Source organism: Myxine glutinosa, chromosome 14 (genome assembly GCF_964187855.1).
Source record: "Myxine glutinosa chromosome 14, kmMyxGlut1.1, whole genome shotgun sequence".
NCBI lineage: Eukaryota > Metazoa > Chordata > Myxini > Myxiniformes > Myxinidae > Myxine > Myxine glutinosa.
The window spans coordinates 25,901,619-25,925,462 of record NC_136274.1 but is presented as its reverse complement, the minus strand read 5'-3'; the positions used below and the strand labels follow the sequence as shown (position 1 = coordinate 25,925,462).

General features: G+C 45.3%; 2 protein-coding genes across 2 annotated transcripts; both read left to right on the top strand.

The window, feature by feature from the left end:
• Positions 1–1,468: 1,468 nt before the first annotated feature.
• On the top strand, positions 1,469–19,179 carry FBL (fibrillarin rRNA 2'-O-methyltransferase). The gene is made up of 9 exons (XM_068135340.2): positions 1,469–1,516; positions 2,027–2,131; positions 9,423–9,617; positions 11,265–11,359; positions 11,830–12,000; positions 12,134–12,266; positions 12,415–12,527; positions 18,538–18,683; positions 18,911–19,179. Exons 1-9 carry the CDS (start codon positions 1,507–1,509, stop codon positions 18,930–18,932), a joined length of 990 nt encoding a protein of 329 aa, XP_067991441.1. The 5' UTR covers positions 1,469–1,506; the 3' UTR covers positions 18,933–19,179.
• On the top strand, positions 5,695–7,172 carry LOC144888883 (uncharacterized). Its single transcript, XM_078768526.1, has 2 exons — positions 5,695–5,930; positions 6,069–7,172. Exons 1-2 carry the CDS (start codon positions 5,775–5,777, stop codon positions 6,915–6,917), a joined length of 1,005 nt encoding a protein of 334 aa, XP_078624652.1. The 5' UTR covers positions 5,695–5,774; the 3' UTR covers positions 6,918–7,172.
• Positions 19,180–23,844: the final 4,665 nt, after the last annotated feature.

The window sequence follows — 23,844 nt, the reverse complement described above, 5'->3', positions numbered from 1 at the left end:
AACGTTATAAAGTGCAAGTTTTAAATCTACCCGTAGAGGCTAAGTCATCACCCTTTCAACACGTTGGGAGTCTGTAAAGCATGCGTAACATGGCTGATGGAATCCTCCGTGAAGTGGTATTGCTGGCAACAGCGCTGTGTTGGAATCTGCACTGAATCCTGCCGAGTGTTGAGCAACGTAATCTCTCGCAATTTTTGCTTGAGGACCATCCAAAGACTTCCATTTGTTGACATATTCTAAGAAACGGGACCGTGTTTTGTCTGAAAATTGGACAATTTTGCACTTTTTGGACGGGAAGATGTACATAAAACACTCTTTTTCTTGAGTATTTTCGTCCTCATCACTGGAGGCCGCCATGTTGTCTCAAGGCGTTACCGCACCGTTCCCGTACGGCGGTTGTCATTGGCCAATTGCCGATGATATATTGAACGCGTCTTCCGATTGGGTATTTTCCGGGATTTTCCGTTCGAGGATACGCGCACATTTTAAACACTAGGGCGTGCCCGTACGTGGGTGCAAAAAAACATGCGTGCAAACAACAACAACAAAAAAATACTTTGAAACCACGTGGCAGTAACGACCACAGAACCCCCCCCTCTATTTACATGAAATGGTTTGGTCCATTCGCAAAGCCAAAGCGAACGGCTTGCGAGTACGGTAGAACCCCCCCCCTCTATTTACATGAAATGGTTTGGTCCATTCGCAAAGCCAAAGCGAACGGCTTGCGAGTACGGTGACCATACCTTGGGAACCACTTGTCCGATTAATTTCAAACCTTGAAAAGGCACATCCTCGGGTCCCCAGCAATATACCTGGCAAGTTTCAAGTATATCGGACCGGTAGTTGTCGAGAAACAGCGGTCACAGACAAACACACACACACACACACACACACACACACACACACACACACACACACACACACACACACACACACACACACACACACACACACACACACAGACATACACACAGAGATTACTGGAATTATAGATAGATGTAAATAATTAATTAAAATCTAAATTACTCATGAACGCACCAAAATCTTTCGTGTGAAAAGTGACAGAATGTTTCCTATCATATTCTCTATAAATTCATACCAAAATCGTGTCCACCCGTTTTGTAGGTCATGCAAGAAAGCAATATATTACTACGGCTTTTGTGCCTCCATCCCTCCACAATTAAATTCCACAATTAAATTAAATTAAATTCCACAATTAAATATATTGCCTTGGACGGTGTGTAGACACGATGTTGTTTAATAAGCTCGATATTTTTATATTTGTGTGTCGTGCAACCTTGTACTTCCGGTAATATAATTTTTGTTATTTGATTACTGATATCATACGGATTAAACTTCAGGCAGGATAAACTCAGAATCGCACACCAATCAATTTATCAACCACACACCTAAGGAGAATAAACGCGAAAACGCACGAATTTTAAAAAAGATAAGTGAGCTGAAGACGCACGACTTCCGTTGTGGTTTTCTACACGTGCGAGGAGAATGCAGCCCGGTACGTTTGGGAACCTGACGCGTTGAGTTGGCCAAGTTTGTCTTTGTGAACCAAGTTAATGAGTTAATAATGACGTAGTTGGTGTGCGAGTTTAAAATGTGAGCTTTGCTGTGTTATTTGAATGAGGTTTGACCGTTTGCGGTGCTTTGGAGTTTGGGCCTTGGCAAATTTTCAAGTGTGTGTGTACGTGTACGTGTACGCGTGTGTGTACGTGTGTGTGTGTACGTGTGTGTGTGTGTACGTGTGTGTGTGTGTACGTGTGTGTACGTGTGTGTGTGTGTGTACGTGTGTGTGTGTGTACGTGTGTGTGTGTGTGTACGTGTGTGTGTACGTGTGTGTGTGTGTGTGTGTGTGTGTGTGTGTACGTGTGTGTGTGTGTGTGTACGATTTTTTTTTTTTGCTTGATTTTTGATTATTTATGTCTCGACTTGGTGGTTACTTACTTACTTACTGCGTCGAGCTTGCTCGGCATTAAATTGGTGGTTAAATAACACTTAATTTTTTTTTCAGGTTTTTCTCCCCGTGGTGGGGGTGGGGGTGGAGGTGGAGGTGGAGGTGGAGGTGGAGGTAGAGGCTTCAGAGGAACTCCTAGGGGTGGATTCAGGGGCGGTAGAGGCAAGTGCTCGGACTTTGTGACGTCATCTGATGTGCCATCGACGTGGATGTTTACCTTTGTATCGTGATGTACTTCAGCTTGAAAGCCAGCAATATGAGCTTGAAGCTCGAGTTCCAGGATAGTTGATTGGCAATGCTGATGTTCCCTTAAAACAGCCTAATGATTAAAATATTCATGTGTCGACGTCATAGTGTGGGCAACCTTTTTTGTTTACCAACTACTGTACAGTGGTATTTGGTTCACCCCACTCTCCCCACAACCCCCACCTTACCCCAGTTTAATCTTATTTTAGTCTAGTAGGAAGACTAGGTCCCCCTGCACCCCCCGGAGATATACTTCTAATCAGTGTTTCTAGATTGGAAAAAATGTGTAGAAAATGACTAGCTATGGCCCCAAGCTGAAAAAATGTCCCACATACCATTTTTATGCAAATTACTGCTGCCATTATCAAAAAAACGATTTTTGACATATCTCAGCCAATATTGCAGATAATTGAAAAATGAAGGTGTCTAGACCCATGTTTTGAAGGGCATAGATCATGATAGAACTATTCATAACATGATTACATGTGTCTATGGTATACTAGTATGCATATTAATGCTGTAATTACAAAATAATCAGTTTTACAAATGATAAGGATACGTTAATACTGCAGATAACTTAACATGGTACATAAGGGGTCTAAACCCAGGTATTTTCAAGGTTAAATGTCAACAAGATGCTCCTGAGTCTTGCATAGGGGCGGGACATTGGCAGTAACATTGGTACCACTCAACTTTTCTTCCCACCATTGACTTTGTATTGCGAGAGATTTTCACTTGCTTATTTAAAGGTTTCTCACCCAGCCCACGTAAAATCTACCAACTCCTGCTGTTAACTCCCAAACATATTTTTTTATGTTATCCAATCACAGTGCAGAAATGACAGACTAGAGATCCAAATTAGTGCTGCTATAGCTGCCATTTTACATTTCCATCCATGTAACATGCGCGCTCGCGCGCTCGTATCAATTGGTAATGTCGCGCGCTCGTATCAATTGGTAACGTTGATGTTATTGAATACCTCAGTTGAAAGTTCAGTCTTCCATTCCATCTGTGTGTTGTTCTTGGTATTCATCCTCCAATCTAGCCAGGTAAGATGCTAACTATAATGTTACTCACACTCTTGACTTCAGTTTCTGCATGAAATCATAAACAGGCAGAATAACAGCTGAGCCAGCTAGCACCATGTTAGCTAACGTTAAAGCTAGCCTCATCTATGTACAGTATGTTCCTAATGTCGGTGTAACTTAAACTTTTGTTAATGCCAAACATGAGACATATCTGTTGACTTCTGTATATGAATTGAACCAGAAAGAGGCACGACAGCTGAGCTAGCTACAGTAACTTAGCACAATGTTTCATTGGCCTAGATAGCTAACGTTAGTGTGGAAGAATTTAGATGTTTTAGCTATTAGCACTTTTGATGCCACTAAACATGGTTTAGTCAGCTAAAAAGTACCCTAGTGTAGAACATGACTCAGAACCTCTGTTACCTCACTGAAAACTCAGAGCCTCCTTTCACAGGCACTTTTAACATCATTCGTGATTTCTTATTTGTCATTTAACAGTGATGGTAGACATTGACAGCAAGCATGCCCAAAAGAAAACGGAGTGTAGAACCTGCAGCCCAAAGCTCTCCTCCTACATGCATCCTTCATGTACCATCCATGTCTGATCATGGGGATTTCACGCCCCTCCGTAAAATTAAAGGATCTGCTTCAGAAAAACTGCAACTGCTTCAAAAGATCCGGGATAGACGTCTCAACCAACCGCATGACTCCCCATGTCGTATGCAATCAGTATGTGATCAGATCCCGGCAACTCTTCCTGATGACCTAGAAAGAGTAGGATATCACAGCAAGTGTTATAAGCACTTTGTCCGCCACTTTCATCGTCTGGGAGATGATACAGAACCAGGGCCATCAACCTCATCATGGCATCACTCTCCTCGTAAACCAGGAGGTTCTGCTGAACCCATCTTCCCGCCAGAGTGTATATTTTGTGAGAAAGTTGAGACCAAAGATGCTCATCGCAATACTGAGAGGCCTACAACCTTCCCATCCTTTAAAAACAAAGAAAATGCATGGGAGCAAATCGAAACACGGGCTGAGAAAATGGGTCTCTATCGACTCCATCGAAAGGTGAAAAACAAAGACCTCTTTGCATGTGAGGCCAAACACCATCCGTCATGTTTTAAAGCTTTCCGCACAGCATTCTACAACTATGAGCGTGCGATTCACAGAGCCGAAGCACCAAAGGAGCAGGCTTGCATGTCAGCCGCCCATGAAAAGGCATTCAACTCAGTACTGGAACACATTCAAACCCAGGTCATCCAGCAGAATAAAGTTCTACAGCTTTCTTCCTTGCGCTTGCTCTATGTCGAGGAACTGAAACTGAATGGATATGAGAACTCAAATTATCGGTCAGAGAAACTACTGAAACGCCTACAGAATGACCCAATCAAGGAGCATATCCACTTCACGAAGGTTGATCATGACAAATGTGATGTCATTTCTTTCTGGCTTGTGCACAGCTCAAACATAACAGTTTCCAATGCTCTCGCACGAGCATTCACACTCGGAAGCACAAACAAGAACCAAAATGTTGCCCTCCAACTTCGCCAGGGTATTCTACAGGCTTTCAGAGAGTGTAAAGACCAACCATGGCCACCAACAGCTGAAGACATGGAGCTCAATCCTGAAGACATCCTACCTCCAGACCTTGTCCGCTTTCTCAGCGTGCTAATGACTGGCAAGGAGGGCATCGAGACAGAAAAGGTGAAGCGTCTGGTCTTCTCCATTGGACAAGATCTGTGCCGTGCAGTGTCAGATGGAAAATGGAAGTTACCAAAGCACATTCTCCTCTGTGTGACTGTAAGGCACCTGTTCCGAAGCAAACAGCTCACCACAATACTACACAGGCTTGGACACTCTGAGAGCTACGATTTCGCCTTGGAGTTGGAAACTGCTCTCGCCAAGGTCCTGGATGAAGTCTCAACTTATCGTACACCACAAATTGTGACAGGAGAGGGCAACCTTGTATTCCACTGTGAGTGGGACAACTTGAATAAAACCACTACCAGTGTGCACGGCAGCAACATTGTAAACAGTGCTGGAGGAATCATGGTGCAGGAGGTCAAGCCCGGGTTCGAGAGCAGCAAGGACCGAATGCTACCTACCATCAATAGGTCACAACAGCGTAGCCTGAAGGTCGACACACCAAAAACTCTCCCACCCTTGCACTTTACTCGCGTTGGCCCGAAGTTCCCTGAAGGCTCATCATTCACACCGCCAGCAGAGAATGACACAGTCTATGCCACTACGATGCAAGAGTACTACATCTGGCTCTTCATCAGATACATCGGAAGCTGTGGCCTGCAGCCTGTGCCTGGGCTAGGGGGTTTCACCTCTGCAACTGGTTCTCCCCCACCCAGCAAATCAACAGTCGACTACTGCACGCCTATCCACCAACCGATCACAGACAACGCAGTTGTTCGTGAGCTACTGAAGCGTTCCGAGGCAGCAACTGCTGAGGTGGGTCAGAGATGGGTCCTGAATACATTTGATCTGGACCAGCAACCAGGAAGCCATATGACTTCAAAATGTTCCTTGCAAATGACGACAACAAAAAGCAGATGTGCCAGCTTCTTCTGAAAGTGTGGAGTGGACAAGAGGCAGCTACCAGGCTGGAGAGAACAGAGATGGCTGTGCTGATCGTGGAGGGGAAGGCCCACCAACTTGCCTCAACGAATGGCAAGGTAAAATTGAAAGCCCTTCGTGAATGGCGATTCAATTTGTAATTTTTCCTGAAAAAAAGGTGATTACCTGTGATGTTTGTCTAGATCTGAAACTGGCAGTGACTGGTGATTGAAATGCGGTGCCTTTTTGTGTTTCAGGTCGAGGTACGTGAACTCCCCACGATCTACAGCAACCAGGAAGAGACTGATACCAGGGTGGTTCTGTACCTCCATCATGCTGCTACCATCGGATACAAGAACGCTGTAGTCAGAACACCGGACACAGACATCCTCCTGATCCTGCTCCACCATGCCCACAACATCAAGCTGACGGTGTACCTGGATACAGGGTCAGGGAAGCATCGCCAACTTGTCAACGTCTCTGAGCTGGCAGTATCCCTGGGAGAGGACTACTGTGCCACTCTCCTGGGGTACTATGTGTTCAGCGGAGAAGACTGCACCAGTGCCTTCAAAGGGAAGGGAAAAGTCGGGCCCTTGAAAAAGCTGGAGAAGAATCCCAGGTTTCACAGGGCATTCGGTGAACTGGGTGACAACTGGGATGCCAACCCTGAGGTGGAGAGGCAGTTAGAAAAATTCACCTGTGTGATGTACGGCCAGAGTCGCGAGTCATCAGTGGACATTGTCCGTGCCAAGCTGCTACGAAAAATGGTGGGAGAGGACAAGACCCTCACATCCAAGTCCAAGGTTGATCTGGCTCGCCTTCCTCCATGCCAGTCTGCCCTGAAGCCGCACATCCAGCGTGTGAACCACCGCGTAGCATTGTACAAAAGAGCCGATCAACCTATCATCGAAAAGCCAAAACCTTATGAGGAGCAAGGATGGATAAGGACTGATGAAGGACTGTTGAAACCAATGTGGTCCAGTGGTCCCATCCTACCAACCTCACTGGTGGATCTTCTGAACACAGGAGAGCACGAAGAGGAGGAGGAAGAGGAAGGAGAAGAAGAGTTTGACTCTGACGATTTCGATGAAAATGATGATGACTGACTCAGTGTAGAATCACTAATGCTAATGATGTTTATCTAAAACAAGCAAGAGAAGAGTGGTCACATTGAGTGCTAGGACTATTTTGACAGTTGTAATATTTAGAAAAATAAAACTTTGTGTTAACGTCTGTGTAGACGGACCTTAATATGAGTCTATTATTTCGTAAAACTGTGATTATTTTGTAAATAAAGCACTAATTAGCATACTAGTATACCATAGACACATGTAATCATGTTATGAATAGTTCTATCATGATCTATGCCCTTCAAAACATGGGTCTAGACACCTTCATTTTTCAATTATCTGCAATATTGGCTGAGATATGTCAAAAATCGTTTTTTTGATAATGGCAGCAGTAATTTGCATAAAAATGGTATGTGGGACATTTTTTCAGCTTGGGGCCATAGCTAGTCATTTTCTACACATTTTTTCCAATCTAGAAACACTGATTAGAAGTATATCTCCGGGGGGTGCAGGGGGACCTAGTCTTCCTACTAGACTATTTTGCCTTTATGCACTTTGACACTTCATTTGAAGAACAAAATTGCGTTGTATTGCAGCCATCATGCTAGAATACACCATTTGGTGTCTGTCTGATGAATTTTTGACCCCGATACATTCTGTCGTTACTTATCCAATCTCAACCAAACTTGACAGGATGACTAAGGGTTACATAATGAAGGTTGCAGCGCATTCATTTGCCCCCCTCCCAAAGGGGGTTTTCTCCCCCGAGCGGGTTTGCTCCGCCATTGCCGTCAATGGGGTTGCATGTTGAGGTGTATAAAAACAAAAAAACCTTTAGAGGCCATTTTCCCCCGCAAAGCGGGGGTTGGCCTTTTTCGGGCACCGTGGTTGTTGTTGTTTTTGTTCGTCCCCTTTTTGAAGCAATGTTTTACGGCCGGATTCCCTTCCTGCCGCCAACCCTTTTTGTCGCCTTTTACAAGTCGCCAGTGAACTGGTACTCAATTAGCCGACTTCGGAAGGATGACAGGCTGAGTCAACCCCCTGGCGTTAATTCAGCGATCGACCGGGATTCGAACCCAGGATCCTAGGATCCTCAGCTGGCACCCTACCCGCTAAGCCAACACCAGGTGTATATCGATGTATATCAATAATAATAATAATTCATTTATTTTGTATAGCGCTTTTCCAGAAGCCCAAAGGCGCTTTATCAATCAATGGTGTATATCAATGTTAAATTAGCTTTATCGTGGCGTTTTTCCAAAGACGTTTTTAATAACAAAATTAATGATCGCATATTAATGTTATTACGAGCCTGGGGTTGGCTTAGCGGTTAGAGTGCCGGCTTGGGATCCTAGGATCCTGGGTTCGAATCCCGATCGATCGCTGAATTAACACCAGGGGGGTTGACTCAGCCTGTCATCCTTCCGAGGTCGGCTAATTGAGTACCAGTTTGCTGGGATGAATGATCACGGTGTGTACCCCGGTTTAGAATAGGTACACCGTATCCCTGCGCATCATAAGAGGCGACCAAGGGTTGGCGTCAGGAAGGGCATCCAGCCATAAAAACATTGCCTCAAACAGGGAACCATGATTGTCATGGGGCCCGCAAGGCTAACCCCCGCTCCAGCGGGGAAAATTGCCTTAAAACGATCATTCATATTAATGTTATTACAAAACAATATTGATACTAATAATGTCCCACTTCCCCAAGGCATTTTTGCTGCAGTGATAACGTGTATAAATAGCTTATAGTTATAATGGCGTTTCCGTGGGAGCAACGGCTTCTACAGGAAGTAAAAATATTATAAACCACAAACGTGTATGATTAGCTTTTTAAACAGTCGCTAATGCTCTTTATAACACTAAATGAAGAAATTTGGAGGAATCCTGACATCTGTGAAGTAAGGTTTACTTGCAGAACTGAGCAAAGATCTACTGTACTCTATATACCCCACAAATGTTGGGTTAATACCATGGCCCTTTCTGCCGCTACCGTGGCATTTTTCGTTGCGAACTTTTGAAACTCGCTCCTGCTGTTTAATACGAAACTGAAAGGGAGGAAGATCGGGTTATGCTCGTTTACCAAGCAGCTAGCTTGCGCTTGCCAGCCAGCCGTTCCTTTCAACGGTTTTGAATGCAATGCTTGCTCGAATTCTTAAACACTTGGCAAATCCACACACTCCCAATGTTCTTGAGACCCGACCATAGATCGACTGTAATCTATATACCCCAAAGAGGAATGGCCATTCCTGCCTCTCCAGTAGTGAGCGGGTGTACTCGTTCAAACTAATTTCCAAACTTTGGAGAAAGCTATGTGTATTATATTATGTTTGTTATTAATGTGTGGATTATAAACTCTTTCAGGAACTTGTCAGTCCTCTACTCGCTACAGCATTCTAATTCCCTCATTAAGTGTTCTAAAAGAAAAGTTTCCGGGAGTAAGATTATAATCTCACATACTCTACTTTTTAAATGTTTATATGATTATTTGATGGTTTATTTTGGATGATAGAGCAAAATTTATGATCTTTCTTTCTCCAGGAGGTGGCGACCGAGGTGGATTTGGGGGTGGTGACCGAGGTGGATTTGGGGGTGGTGACCGAGGTGGATTTAGGGGTGGTGGGTTTGGGCGAGGGAGGGGAGGTGGAAGAGGCCGTGGAGCTCCGAGGGGACGTGGGGGACGCGGGGGAATGCAGGGAGGACGAAAAGTCACCATAGAGCCTCATCGGCATGAGGGTAAGTTGGTCCGAATGATGACGAGAATGTTTGACATCAAGGTGGAAAGCAGGATAATTAATGATTGGGTGTTTGGAATCTACTCTGTGCAATCATACCTTGGATGAGTGAGTTTGAGAAATGAGAAGTCTTGATCATCCATCTCTCCTGTGTCTGGGAGATTTCAGAATTGCGAGTAGTGCATGTTAATCTCTGCTGGATTCTTGCGTTGTGGTTTTAATTAAATAATGGGGCTGGCAGGATGACCGAGATGTGCGCACACTCACTTCCAAGCTGTCTTGCCTAGGTTTGAATCCTGACCCAGCTATAGACTGTCATCTTGGTGTTACACAGGCATTGATGCACCCTCCCTCGGATGGATGTTAAACTGTGCGTCCCGTCTGCTGGCATTATTTGGTGGACGTTAAAGATCCTATGCCGCCGGCACCATCAACAAATTACAAATTCCTGCCCGAACCTACAGGGGGCACTGCATCAGCGGCTCAGCTGTGCCCCGAGTCAAAGATGCTACCCCACTGCATTGTGCTCCATACGGAAGAAGAATTATTTATCGTTTATTGTCTCCATGCTTTAAAAAGAAATGGGTGCATTGTAATTGGATCCGACCTGTTTGTCTATTTGGTAGGCTGTCATGTTGACTCCTAAAAGGTTGTGCATAAATTCACCAATCTTAGTAGTTATAATTATCACATGAGGAGAAGGTGCTGTGAGTATTATCATTTTTGGCTAATCATCTCTGGGGTGGGGTCAAAAGGTCAAATACCAAAAAATGCATTTTAAAAACACTTCTTTATTAAACTTTGTATATCCAATCAACATTGGGGATGCGTGAAATATGTAACGATTTTATTTTATTTGAACCCGGTTCATGCGTCAGGGGGTGGGCACATAGGAACCCGGATCAAAACAAGATTTTAAAACTCAAAATTGAATATTGGGTCATGCCTAGTGGAGTTTTTGTCATCTTTTAACTTTGCTTTGGGTGGGAAGCTTGTGGATTTGCGAGATGGCGCACAATCGACTTCGTTATAGTTTTTCCTGCAAGTCGTTGCAAATTGTGCAGTTTTTAACTAGAACAACACTCGGAGGAGCCCATACCTCCAGACTGAACGGTTTACGTTTTATATCTCACTGATGGGCCGTATCTGCATCCGGACCTGAACCAAAATTGAATCTGCTTGTTCTTGTCGCCTCACCAACTCATCCACCAAGTTTTGTCAAAACTCGTCCACAACTTTTTGACACGTTCTGCTATTACGTATCGTCTTTGACCCCATCTCTCAATGGTGAAGAATCACGCAAAAAATTATTGCATCCGAATCTTCCCCAAATTGAATCGGTTCTTCCTTGTCACACCTGACCTGTCCACCAAGTTTTGTCTGAATACGTCCAATATTTTTGAGATAGCCTGTTCAGACAAACATACAGATGGGTGAAAACATCACTGCCGTCCACCTTCGAAGGCGGAGGTAATGATCGTGTCTGGGATCGTGGGAGGGAAGAAAACCAACCCGTTGGGGAAGTAGGAATAATTCTGACATTGCAGACCATTTGGTATACAAGGAACTCATCATAAGAACAAATTCCAAACCTGACTAATTATTTATGGCTTCTCGGTAATAAACTGTCTTCATGTGGTCCTTGCAGGTGTCTTTATTGCACGAGGCAAGGAAGATGCTTTGGTAACGAAAAATTTGGTACCTGGGGATGCTGTGTATGGTGAGAAGAGGATTACAGTAGAGGTGAGTATGAGGGGAGAGAGGTGATTGGTATTTTAATAATTAATGGTTTCAATAGTTCCACAAAGCCATCCAACATACAACTATTGAGGATGCCCCTTCATGGTGGTTGTACCGGAGAGAGGAGGGGGGGGGGGGGGGGGGTACACCAACGCAAATCGGGGGCCAAATCTTCCCCATTCTTCCCCCTGCTGCCCAGATTCTTCAGGGCAGCGTGGTCATGGTTCAAGTACCTATCGGTCCCCATGGACCGGCCCTTTCACTCTTGTCTTTCTCTCTCTCTCACTCTAACTCTGTCGTGTCCATGACTTTGTGAAGGCAGGGGTACATCATCCTAGATGTGGCGGATATCTGGGTCGCTCCTGCGCGATCGATCGACTAGCTCCGTGCCGCAGGCTTGTTCGAACAACAACTCTTATTCTTTGTAGCTCAGTCATTTGTTGATTCATGTCATGTGCCCTATTTTCATTCAGGATGGAGACACGAAGGTTGAATATCGTGCCTGGAACCCTTTCCGATCTAAGTTGGCAGCGGCCATTTTGGGTGGAATTGATAACATTCACGTGAAACCTGGTGCTCGCGTTCTCTACCTTGGAGCCGCCTCTGGAACCACAGTTTCTCATGTCTCTGACGTCGTTGGACCGGTATTTCTGTCTGCATTTTCATCGATCCAACCATATTGTGGTGCATTTTCTGTTTGTGTGGTTGAATGTGTGTTGCTTTTGGAGTGTTTAAATCATGCAAGTGATGATAACTAGGGTTGTGTACATGTCATAGGAAGGCCTAGTTTATGCTGTTGAGTTTTCCCATCGTTCTGGCCGTGACCTTATCAACGTGGCCAAGAAACGAACAAACATCATCCCAATTATCGAGGACGCTCGACACCCCCAAAAGTACCGCATGCTTGTTGGTACGTGTTCTCTATCATTCAGGAATTCAAACTCTTCCTCCCATGTCCTGCCCTTCGTCCTTCCTTTTGGCAACACATTCCTCATCTTGATTTGTCAATTTTTAATCTTCGTTTTTTTTTTCCCTCCATGATTGCCCCCATGTTGTAGGCATGGTGGACGTAATATTTGCTGATGTGGCTCAACCTGACCAGACGCGCATTGTAGCGATCAATGCACATCACTTCCTGCGTAACGGTGGCCATTTTGTAATTTCTATCAAGGTAAGGAATAGCGAGATGCTGCTCATTTTCACAAGTGAATGGAACTGGTATTAATCATCCCAGGAGAGTTAGCATGAGATGGATCAAACCTTCCAACAGGCTATTTTTACTAGTACCCGACTGCAAAGCCGCAACGAGCCAGCGAAGCCAAAGCCTCTTGCCACTATTTTACCCATCACTATGGCATCAGTAGGTTAGGTAGTGAGTAGTAGGTAGGTGTAGTAGGTACCGTACCTAGTTCAAAATGACACCATTTGCATTCTGGATGAGATTAAAATTTATAAAATTTACTTCTTGATTAATTCGGTGAATTCCATCTCAACTTCGGATATTTCCGGCCGTGAAAAACTATCCCCTACGGCCGCGAGATTTCTAAAAAATAATTCTTCGTCAATTTTAGAATATTTGATGCCGTTTTCAGCCTCAAACGCGGTAATCAGCTTTTTTGAAATATATTTTCAATGCTCGAATCTCATTGGTTCCGGTGTTTGGTGACGATTTTCGTTGAAGATAACCAGGGCCCGGGGAACGAGGTTGGTCTTAAAGTATTTTAATTACAAATTAGAGGTGCATAAGATTGTGAATCAAAAAAAGACGGGTGAAACAAACTCCTATTGAACATTTTCGCAATTTTTTATGCATACTTCCGCATCCGCAAGATGGCGGCCTCCATGGTGTGATGTGTGTGTGTGTATATATATATATATATATATATATATATATATACTGTATATATATATTGTTGCGGATATGGGATTTGGCCTCCATATCCGCTTGTAAATATTCCCCTATTTCCCCAATACTCCCCAACTATCCCCAATCCCCCATTCCCTAGTCCCATTGTCTGTAAACAACACTCTGTAGAACCGACCTTCCCCTTTTTCCCCCATTAAATGTCGTGCCCAGGTCCACCGCATCTCACGTAGACAACTTTAGGACCTCTTGCTAGTTATTCTTAGTCTATGTCAGTTAAGGACTCGTTTCCATTAATTCTGACTCTTCGTTGCACCAGAATGTGATTGTATGGCACCAGTAGTGAGTTTAGGACCTCCCCATACCTCCTCCCATCTTCCTCATGAAACAATAACAACAACAACAACTACAACCACAGCGGGGGCGGCGCGGCCGCGGTGCGGGGAGTGTGCGTCCTCACACCGGCTTGGTTAGCCGCCATTGCCATGTGCGCCCACGGGGTTACCACGAAGGGGCTGGCTGTCAGCTCCTCGTCAAGGGCGGAGCCCGGTAACCCCCGCACCCAATAAGAAGCAACGGGCCGATTCCATCTGGGGCGGAGCTAACGAGCCGAGGGCGTGTCACTCCCCGCCGGATATACGCAGCCACTTACCGGACGTGACGTCAGATGCGCCTCAGCCACGAAGGAGAACCAGACGCCACCTCCAGCGCGACGAGACCTCCCGCATCTCTGGACCGGACCGGGTCGATTGTCCCTGAGCCAAGAGTGCACCTTGAGCCTCGACTACCTGCCCTTCCTTGCCATCAATCCCCGTGTGAGTCAGTCTTGTCCCGTTTATCTGTCGTCTGTCGGGGTTACTATAAGACCGTGATTAAGTGCCTATCTTCCTATGCTGTCTCTCTTGTCCTTGTAATCTAACGTTCCGATATATTATAACCTCCTCCGGAGGTCTTGAGAACTGTACCCTTGGTGTCGTGTCATTTTAACCCAGCCGTTGTGTCCTTTCCTCAATTGATTTAGCGTAGCGCGACTCGGCCAACGTTCGAGTATAATCGGGTAAATTGTGCAGACGCGGTCATACCAAACCGCTCGGTAAACCAACATCCACAACCGCGTCTGTAACAATATATATATATATTGTTGCGGATATGAGGACTGTATATTTTTTTGATTGTGTGAATTATTATTATTGGTTATTCTGCGCCTCCTGCCTCCGGAGCTGTGTAAAGGTCAAAGGGCATCCCATAATTAGTCCATAAAGCATCCACACCACAGCCAATCATAGAATACCCCTGTTCAATAGTTATATCTTATTCTGTGTTTTAGGGTAAGGCTGTGTCTCCCATTAATAGAAGTACTCCATTGCACCAAGTGAAAGAGATAGATTCCCTTTATTCCCATTCCCAAAACCTCCATTCCCCCTTTTCGTCGATTAGAAACTACCTCCGCTCCAATTACCGCCATTGACCACGAGGCAGGGTCGGAGAAGAAAGGCGTGTCTCCACCTCGTCATAGAGGGGAGGAGTGAGCCAGCCCCACTCGACCAACCATGAGCCAGGGGTTTGGCTAGAGAGGGCGGAGGAAGAGCGATCGGGGAGGTTCGCAAAGGTTGAGGGGCGGGGCCTATATAACCCAAGGCAGGGCGTGTCCAAAAGAGAGGAGCTTTGACCGGCAGACAAAAGGGAGCCCAAGCCGTTGAGAAGAGAGAGGGTCCAAGAAGCAGAGCTGAGTTGTGTGGTTTTGGTCGTCAGTGGTTGAGTTGTCGGTGGTGAGGAGTGATTGGACCAAGAGAACATAGAGAACATCCAAGGAGAGGACATCCCAGAAAGCACAAAGCCTGTTGTAATCCTGGAAAAGCACGCGACGTCCACAGCAGCAGCAGCAGCGGCGGCCACAGCAGCAACAACACTCAACAGCCGCTTGGGGCCTGGACGGCGGTTTTGAGCAGGGCCGCGAAGGAACGGCGGCTGCTAAACGCGCCGATCGTGCTGCACAATACAACTCCAAGCCATCCTCTACTTCCAGCCAATTCCTGTCATCATTCCCCGTGTGAGTCTGTCTTTTGTTTGTTCTGTCCCTGGGTTAATTAAGACTGTAGGTAAGCTAGCGTTGCACTGTGTATCTAATCTCGTCTGTAAATAAACGTGACTGCTTTCTTTTTGCTTGTCTGTATAATAAATCCAATTACTCTTCTGTCCGTCTTCTCGTCTTATTCCTTTTCCTCTTTGCATTCGGTCGTTTTAGAGTTTTCCAGATTGGGCAGCTGCGGTGCGATACGGCCAAAGTTTGGGGTGAATCGGGTGAGTTGGGGAAGAATCGGGGGAACTGTTAGGTCGCGGTCATACCAACCGCTCGGTCAAAAATAACATCTTAACCGCGACAGTAACAATATATATATATATATTGTTGCGGACGCGGTTAAAGATGTTATTTACCGAGCGGCTGGTATTACCGCGACCGAACAGTTCCCCCGATTCTTCCCCGACTCACCCGATTCACCCAGACGTTGGCCAAATCGCGCTATGCCAAATCAATGAGAGAAAGGACACGACGACTGGGAAAGAGGAAACGACGCAAGGGGTACAGTTCTCAAGACCTCCGGAGGAGGGTATAATTACAGTGGTGGAGAAAAGGGGTAGATTACAAGGCAGTGAGGTAAAGACACAGAAGAGATGGGCACTTAATTACCGTCTTATCTTATCCCAGACAGACCACAGACAAACGGAACAAGGCAGACTTACACAGGGATTGATGGCAGGAAGGGACAGGTAGGTCGATAGCACAAGGTGCACCTTGGCTCGGGGACAGGATAAAGCACGGTCCAGAAGATGCGGGGAGGTCTCACAGCGCTCGGAGGGGATGTCTTTCTTGCTTCAAGCTCAGCGCGCATCTTTTGTCACCTCCCTCTCACTGCGCATGCTCAGCGGGGAGTGACACGCCCTCGGCTGGTTGGTTCCGCCCCACTGGGGCCGGTCCGCCGCTTCCATTGGGTGCGGGGGTTACCGGGCTCCGCCCTTGACGAGGAGCTGACAGGGAGCCCCTATTTGGTAACCCCGTCGAGCACATGTTTGATGGCGGCTCGTTGGGAAGGCCTGGTGCCCTCCCAACACCCCCTACCAACCAAGCCGGAGTGAGGACGCGCACTTCCTGCGCTCGTTGTTGTTGTTGTTGTTGTTGTTGAACTGTGAGGAAGAGCTGCGGGGAGGTATTGGGAGCTCCTAAACTTCCTAACGGTGCCATACAATCATATTCTGGTGCAACGAAGGGTCAGAATTAATGGAAACGAGTCCTTAACTGACATAGACTAAGAATAACTAGCAAGATGTCCTATAGTTGTCTTACATGAGATGTGGTGAACCTGGGCACGACATTTAATGGGGGAAATAGGGGGAGGTCGGGTCTACAGAGTGTTGTTTACAGAAAATGGGACTAGGGAATGGGGGATTGGGGATAGTTGGGAAGTATTGAGGAAATAGGGGAATATTTACAAGCGGATATGGATGGATGCAAATCCCATATCCGCAACAATATATATATATATATATATATATATATATATATATATATATATATATATATATATATATATATATATATATATATATATTTTTTTTTTTGTATACAGGATCGAGGCTCGTGTAAGAGCTTACATTAATCACAAAAAGACAGACTGACACATAAACATAAGATAAAGGGAGCGCGAGACAAGATGTGGAGAGAGAGGGAAGCACACAAGTACAACATTTGAGAGCAGGGACATTGGGAGATCTGTGGGAGGGAAAGGGCTTGGGGGGAGGAGGCACGGCACGGGAAGGGGGGGGGGGGGGGTGAATAAAACACATGCACACTGCTAGGACTTCCAGGAAAGAAGTCGGAATTAAAAAAAGTGGATCTGGGGTGAATTAACGGGGGTAGAAAAGATCAAGGTTTTACATGGGGGAAGATAAGAGATGGTGGTGAAGAGCTGTTTTAAAGACCTGGAGGGAGGAGTGGGATTGAAGAGAGTGAGGGAGTTTGTTCCAGAGGCGGGAGAAAAGAGGAATGAAAGAGTGAAGGTGAGCAGAGAGTCTTCATTTTGGCAGTTTAACCATAAGAGTGTTGCAGGCAGGTCTTGTGCGACCTGCAGGAATATCTGGGGGATAGAGCACAGACAGAGGGGAGCAAGGCCGGAGAGGAGTCGGTAGAAGACAAAGACCACCAACCTGCCTGCAGTGAATGAGTGAAAGTCCCTCGGAGTTAGCTAGTTCATATACAATGCATGATCTTCTACAGGTGGTCAACATATTAACATATTATTCAAGTTCATATGGACACAAAAATTTGGTGGAATTAATTTGCTTCTGAAACTGCAAAGTGAACTGGTGGCCAAACACCTGCCCCTTCCTGCCTTACCCTTCTCTCCACATGTTTCCCTCCCCTTTTCAGCTTCTTTCTTTTGTGTCACAATTCCGTTGCCCCACCTGACTTTTTTTTTTCTTCTTTTTTTTTGTATACAGAATCGAGGCTCGTGAAAGAGCTAACATTTATTTCACAAACAAATCAAACAGACAAACAAAATATATAAAAAGAGGGAGTGGAAGACAAGATGGGGAGAGAAGGGGAAGCACACAAACACAACATTTGAGAGCAGGGAAATGTGTGGGAGGGAGAGGGCTTGGGGGGAGGAGGCGTGTGAAGGGGGGGGGGGGGGGGGAAGGGGGAGAAGTATAAAACACAAGGACTTCCAGGACAGAAGTTGGTATTTCAAAAAAGTGGATTTGGGTTTTTTTTGATTTGGTGCGCCAAAGCGTCGAAATTCTCAAAGGATCCAGCAAAATCTGGCTTTTCAACATAATACGTACGCGTTCATTCACAACACCAGCTTCGCCGGCTATTATCTCAGCCACCTAAAGTGGACGGTCATGTTTTCACCACTGTCTGTCTTTGTACAGGATATCTCAAAAAGGTGTGGATTGATTTGGATGAAATTTGGTGGACAGGTTGGGTGTGTGACAAAAACGAATTGATTAGTTTTCGGTGAAGATACGGATACGATAATTTTTACGTGATTTTTCACTATTGAGTGATGGGGCCAAAAACAATACATAGCATGATATTTGAAAAGTTGTGGATTATTTGGTTAGACGACACGAACAAGCTGATTATATTTTGGTTCAAGTCCGAATCCAGATCCGGCCTATCAGTGGGATACAAAACGGAAACTGTTCAGCCTGGCGGAGGTATGTGCTCTGCACTCTACAGTGTCGTTCTAGTTTTACATGCAACTCTCACATTCTTTGCCATTTTAATTGTCGATTTTTTTTCTCCCTTTTTAAGGCAAACTGCATCGACTCGACGGCACAACCTGAAGCGGTGTTTACCCAAGAGGTGAAGAAGATGCAGCAGGAAAACATGAAACCACAGGAACAGCTGACCCTGGAACCATACGAGAGAGACCACGCCGTTGTAGTCGGAATCTACAGGTATGATGTCCTCATTCTTGAATTTCCTTTTATTTATTTTGCCTCATTGAATGTTTTTTGATGTTACCATTGTCCATTTCCTCCCGCATGCACAGAGCCCATGCTCTTGTTGTCGGGTTTGTTAGCTTGAATATTGCAACCGCTCATAGCTGATTGCGAGTTCCATTGTACGTTTGTCGGTTCTGAACCTGTTTTTTATGCATCCTCGACATTTTTTTTTTTTTCAGGCCTCCAAAGACCAAGAAATGAAGGATCCTGCTCCATTTGAATGCAATTTATGAAACTGTGCTTTGGCCTTAACATGATTTAACACATTTTCTTTCTTTTTTATTAATTACAAATCGCTTGAGAGAAAAGTCAATGTATCGTTCCATCCACTGCAGTGCTAACGCTCTTCCTCGGCGTATTGCCCTTTAAATTAGTTTTTTTTTCTGTTAGTTTTTCCCTTTCTGTATATAATAATTGTGCCGAATAAAAACAAAAATGCTCGGCTTAATTTCTGTATTTTTGTTCTTCGTCCACTGCTCGTAAAATTGCTGTTTTGGCACCTCCGACGTTTTGTGTGCCGTTTGGCTTTGTGAGCCAAATCTCGTCGGCCTCTTGCGTTTGCCTTCAAGTCGACCCTTTGACTATGAGGGTCATAAAGTCCAAAACAGCATCGAGACTCGCGTTGGTGAAAACATTTGCACTTGGCCATTCCAGACAGATCCTTTTGGCAATGTACTTTACATTGGCACCATCGAGTGCGTTTCTAAAGGTGCCCCGGTCGAAGACTTGTCCTTGGACATGAACACTGTCTGCCTTCTCTCGATTTATATATTGCTCTGCAGTGTTTTTGAACAAGCAATTCTTGCTTCCATTCGCCAGTGATGTGCTTTATCTCGTGTTTTGATTGCAGAGCAGCCTTCATCAGGAGTTACGTGGAACCATGTTCCACAGTTTCGTCCCCTTGCACAGAGCGCAGTGGCTCGGGTTTGCGTTCAAACGAGGGACACCTGAAAAGTTGGATTGAGATTATATTTTGAACAATGTTGCTTTTGTACAAATGTTTAGAATCTAAATTATAACTTTTTATATTTTGACCAATTTGACGTTGTTCTACTATGGAAAGAACAGACATTTGGAAAGGAGAATAAAAATAAATCAAGTGGTTACTGACGGTAAGGGAGCGATCGAGTCAACGCACCGAGCGTGGAACGCCACGTCATTTCCCTCCGTATCAAAAAGTCTACAATCCTGAGCTTTGTGAGCAAGGAATCTGTAAAGTAAAGATGGCTTTCCTGCAAGCTCGGTGGTAAACCTCAACAGTTTTCAATGTGTGCTGGAATTTCCTCCAGTACGAGTTCATTTGACATTGTTTTCGCTCTCGCTTCGTGTACTGTGCCGGACCGTGCGGTAGTGAGCGTCCTCATTAGGTTACCTCGATTTGGACTCGCATTCAACTGCAAAAATGGATGACAAACATGTTTGACGTCAAAATGTGCCTGTGAGTGATTCGCGCATGTTCGCTGCTTATCCGGCGTGGGTCCCCCAAAATGGAATCCGGTAACCAAGTTTATGCTCTGTACCATGTATTCGACATGGGCTATCATAGTGCCATTATTTATTTTGGTTTAACACTGGCTTGCCTCTGGTTTATCACCTCTACTACCGAAGATGGACGGAGATTATGTTTTCACCCCCTTGTCTGTCTGTGAGCAGGATATATCAAGGAAATGGATGGATTCGGACGAAACGTGGTGGACAGGTTGGGTGCTTAGATTACATTTTGGTGAAAATCCGGCCCATCAGTGGGATACAAAACGTAAACTGTTCGGCCTGGCATAGGTATGCACTCTACTGAGTGCTGTTATAGTTTTTTATTTTATTTTTGTAATCAATCAAAAGGTTATTTGTTGGTGTAATGTAAAACTCCAAGGTAGCATGATAAATGGTATGACATAGAAGGGATGTTTTCACCCTTGAGGACATTTTCTCTCGGTAACGTCTGCCTGCACCACAGTCTTTCCTTGGGGCTATCAGGGTAGCCTCGAGGGACACAGACTCGCTTCTGAACCATCTAGCCAGAGTTCGAATCCTGACCCAGTTATAAACTCATCTTGTGCCCACAAGATGTAGCCCCCAAGATTAAGCCCATGCAGCCATGTGCGGCATGTGAAAGAAGAAGGCTTTATTCAATTTGACAGTGAAAGAGACCAAGGTTATTACTCGCTTTCTCAAATTTACTGGATTTTGAGACATGAAGTATAGCTTATATGTCCCTCTTATTCCACTGTCTTAAACTCGAATATATGGGTTAAACTTCAAGGGATAGTCAGACCAATGCTTCTGAAGTGCAGACTTAAACTGATTTAGAGTGCCCAAATCACATGACTAGGAAGTGAATTGCAGTTATTTAGACAATGGACAGAAAAGGTGCACTCTTCTTTTTGTCTTAAAATGAAACTTCTTCAGCTTGAGTGAATTCCCTCTTGTCCTGGTTGACTCAAAGTGTGAAAATCTAATAGTCCACATTATCCAATCCTGTGGAAATCTTTAAAAAAAAATTGAATCACCTCTGCTCGACTTTGTCGACATGCAAGATTGGTTAGACCAAGTGCCTTCAACCTATCTGCATACTGTAGTCTGAAGGTCTGATAACAGTCTTGTAGCTCTGTTGTATCTTCACAAGAAAATCTTCACCTTTCTTGTAAAACAGTACAACAACAACAACAACAACAGTCATTTTAAGGCTAGCCATTGGTCGGCGAGGTCATGTCTTTTCGAAGCTGTCCATGCGCTCACGCTTTCGAAGTTAAGTAATTTTTCCACAATTGTGTTTTTGTCGAAACTGCATCTATCTTTCGGTGTGTGTACCTATAGTGTGTCCTTAGTAAGATTCTCGGTGTTAATTTTTCATACCTGTATACAAAATCGTCGGTTAATTCGTGTCGCGTCTTTTGTAGGCTACCGTGTCCTACCTTGAGGCTTTGTTTTTCTCTCAGCGGTCCGTCGATTGTGCTGCAATTACTTTCGTTCTCTGTTTTTCCCAGTCTTTTCACCCCATACTTCCTTGTTTAAAATGTCAACTCAAAAAAAAAAATCCTTCTCTGTTCTTATTCGTTGTTCTTATTCGTTTATTCGTTGTTCTTATTTGTTCATTCGTTCTTCGATCACGTGTTTCACCCCCATTTCCATTTTCCATTTCCCCAGATAGTTTTCACTGCTCAATTTTAAAATGTTTAAACTTTCCCCTGAAGTACTGTATTCTGTTGTATATTATAACACCCTTTTCTTCTTCTTCGAAAAAAGGATGCTTTTGACTTGCTCACCAAATCTATTCATTCCAAAAAAAAATTCCATCTCTTACAGTTCCTCTTTTCTACATTCCCGAAACTCTCCTGCACTCCACCCCTCCTCCAGCGTCCTCAAATGTATTTTTGACTCAAAGGTCACAAGAAACTCATTTTGCAATAAATGTTCGTTTCCCATTAATCGTACACTTTCTAAAATCCAATCTCACTCCTCCCCTCCAAATCTTCCCCATCACCAAAACACAAAAACTTCCCCATCACCCCTCCCCTCCAAAACTTCCCCATCACCCCTCCCCTCCAAATCTACCCCCTTGCCCCCTCCCCTCCAAATCTTCTCCATCACCCATCTTTCAAATCTTCCCCCTTGCCCCTCCCCTCCAAATCTTCCCCATCACCCATCCCTTTCAAATCTTCCCCCTTGCCCCTCCCCTCAAAATCCTTCATCACCCATCCCTTTCAAATCTCCCCCCTTGCCCCTTCCCTCCTAAACTCCCCCCACACCCCTCCCCTCCGAGACTCTCCTTCGCTCCTCCCCTCCTAGACTCCCCTCTCACCCCTCCTCCTCAAAGCGTCCTCCCCGCTTCTTCCCCCTTCCAACTTTCACCTTCATCTCCCCCAACCCTCTGCCTCGCTCTTCCCCCTCCTCAAATAACACCTCACTGTGCTTCACCCAATCACCATCAAACCTTTTGTCCGCCCCATCCTTCCCTTTCTCCAAGCTATTCTGAAATCTCTGACACACCTTCAACAGCTCTCCCTACCACTTCCTCCTCTTCCACATCTTACCCTACCCCTCCCCCCCCCCCCCCCCTGTTCTGTACCTGATGCTCCCCCTTCCTCTTCATTAACGGTATTGACCTCAAACATCCGGGGCCTTTGCTCAAACTTGACTGATCTCTCCATACAGGTTGCTTCTGACAAACGAGACGTGATTTGCTTAACATAAACTTTCCTCCTTCATGATGTCTCTGATTCCTTGGTATCTCTCCCAGGTTACTCCCTCCTCCGGTATGATAGACCTGAGCCTCGTCCTGGAGGTGGGGTTGCTATCTTTATTTAAAAAAACTCTTCCTCACTCGCCCTGCACTGCCCTCTCTCCACCTCACCCCCAGGAATACCTCTGGCTACGGCTTCCCCTTCACTCCCACCTTTTGTTCATATGCGTGTTGTACCGTCCACCAAACAGTGATGACTCCATCTACATCTCGCTGTCTGATATGGACCAACTTCTATCTACCCATCTCAACTCTCTCTTCCTCATATGTGGTGATTTCAATTGTCACCATGCCAGTTGGCTGGGTGTGGGTACCTCTCTCACCAGCCATGGCTCCTCAGCAAAGGACTTCTGCGACTCACTGGGACTGACACAATCTGTCAATTTCCCGACCCGGATCTCAGTCAACGGAGCATCTTCTCTTCTGGACTTGGTTATGACTAACTTCCCTGAAAACGTCTGCTGCTCTTCTTCTGCTCCAATCGGCTCATCTGATCATGTGCTTGTTAAAGTGGACATCTCTCTGACCATTCTCAGAGAGCCTCCTCAGCGTCGACGAGTCTGGCATTTCACTCAGGCCAACTGGCACGGTCTTCAAGCAGCCATCAATCATCTGGACTGGTCTCCCATCTCTACCGCCTCTGACATCAACTCATCCTGGGAATTCTTCCAAAGTAAATTGCTCTCTCTCTCATGCACAGATTTATCCCATCTCGTCTTCAGTTGTCATACCCTTCCTCCCGTCCATGGTACACGGAATCTTGTGGTGAGGCTGTTGCCCAGAAACAACTTGCCTTCGTCTCCTGGAAAGCAAATCCAACGGAAGGAAATCTCATTTCCTTTCACAAAGCCCGAAACAAGTGTGTGTCCACCC

What these genes read in the sequence shown, in the direction of transcription:
- FBL (XM_068135340.2), top strand. An exon ending in TGGATTCAGGGGCGGTAGAG is followed by an intron (nt 2,132 to 9,422) that starts GCAAGTGCTCGG and finishes TTCTTTCTCCAG; the next exon opens with GAGGTGGCGACCGAGGTGGA. An exon ending in ATTTTGTAATTTCTATCAAG is followed by an intron (nt 12,528 to 18,537) that starts GTAAGGAATAGC and finishes TCCCTTTTTAAG; the next exon opens with GCAAACTGCATCGACTCGAC.
- LOC144888883 (XM_078768526.1), top strand. Translation starts at nt 5,775, where the DNA reads ATGTTCCTTGCAAATGACGACAACAAAAAGCAGATGTGCCAGCTTCTT. An exon ending in TTGCCTCAACGAATGGCAAG is followed by an intron (nt 5,931 to 6,068) that starts GTAAAATTGAAA and finishes TTTGTGTTTCAG; the next exon opens with GTCGAGGTACGTGAACTCCC.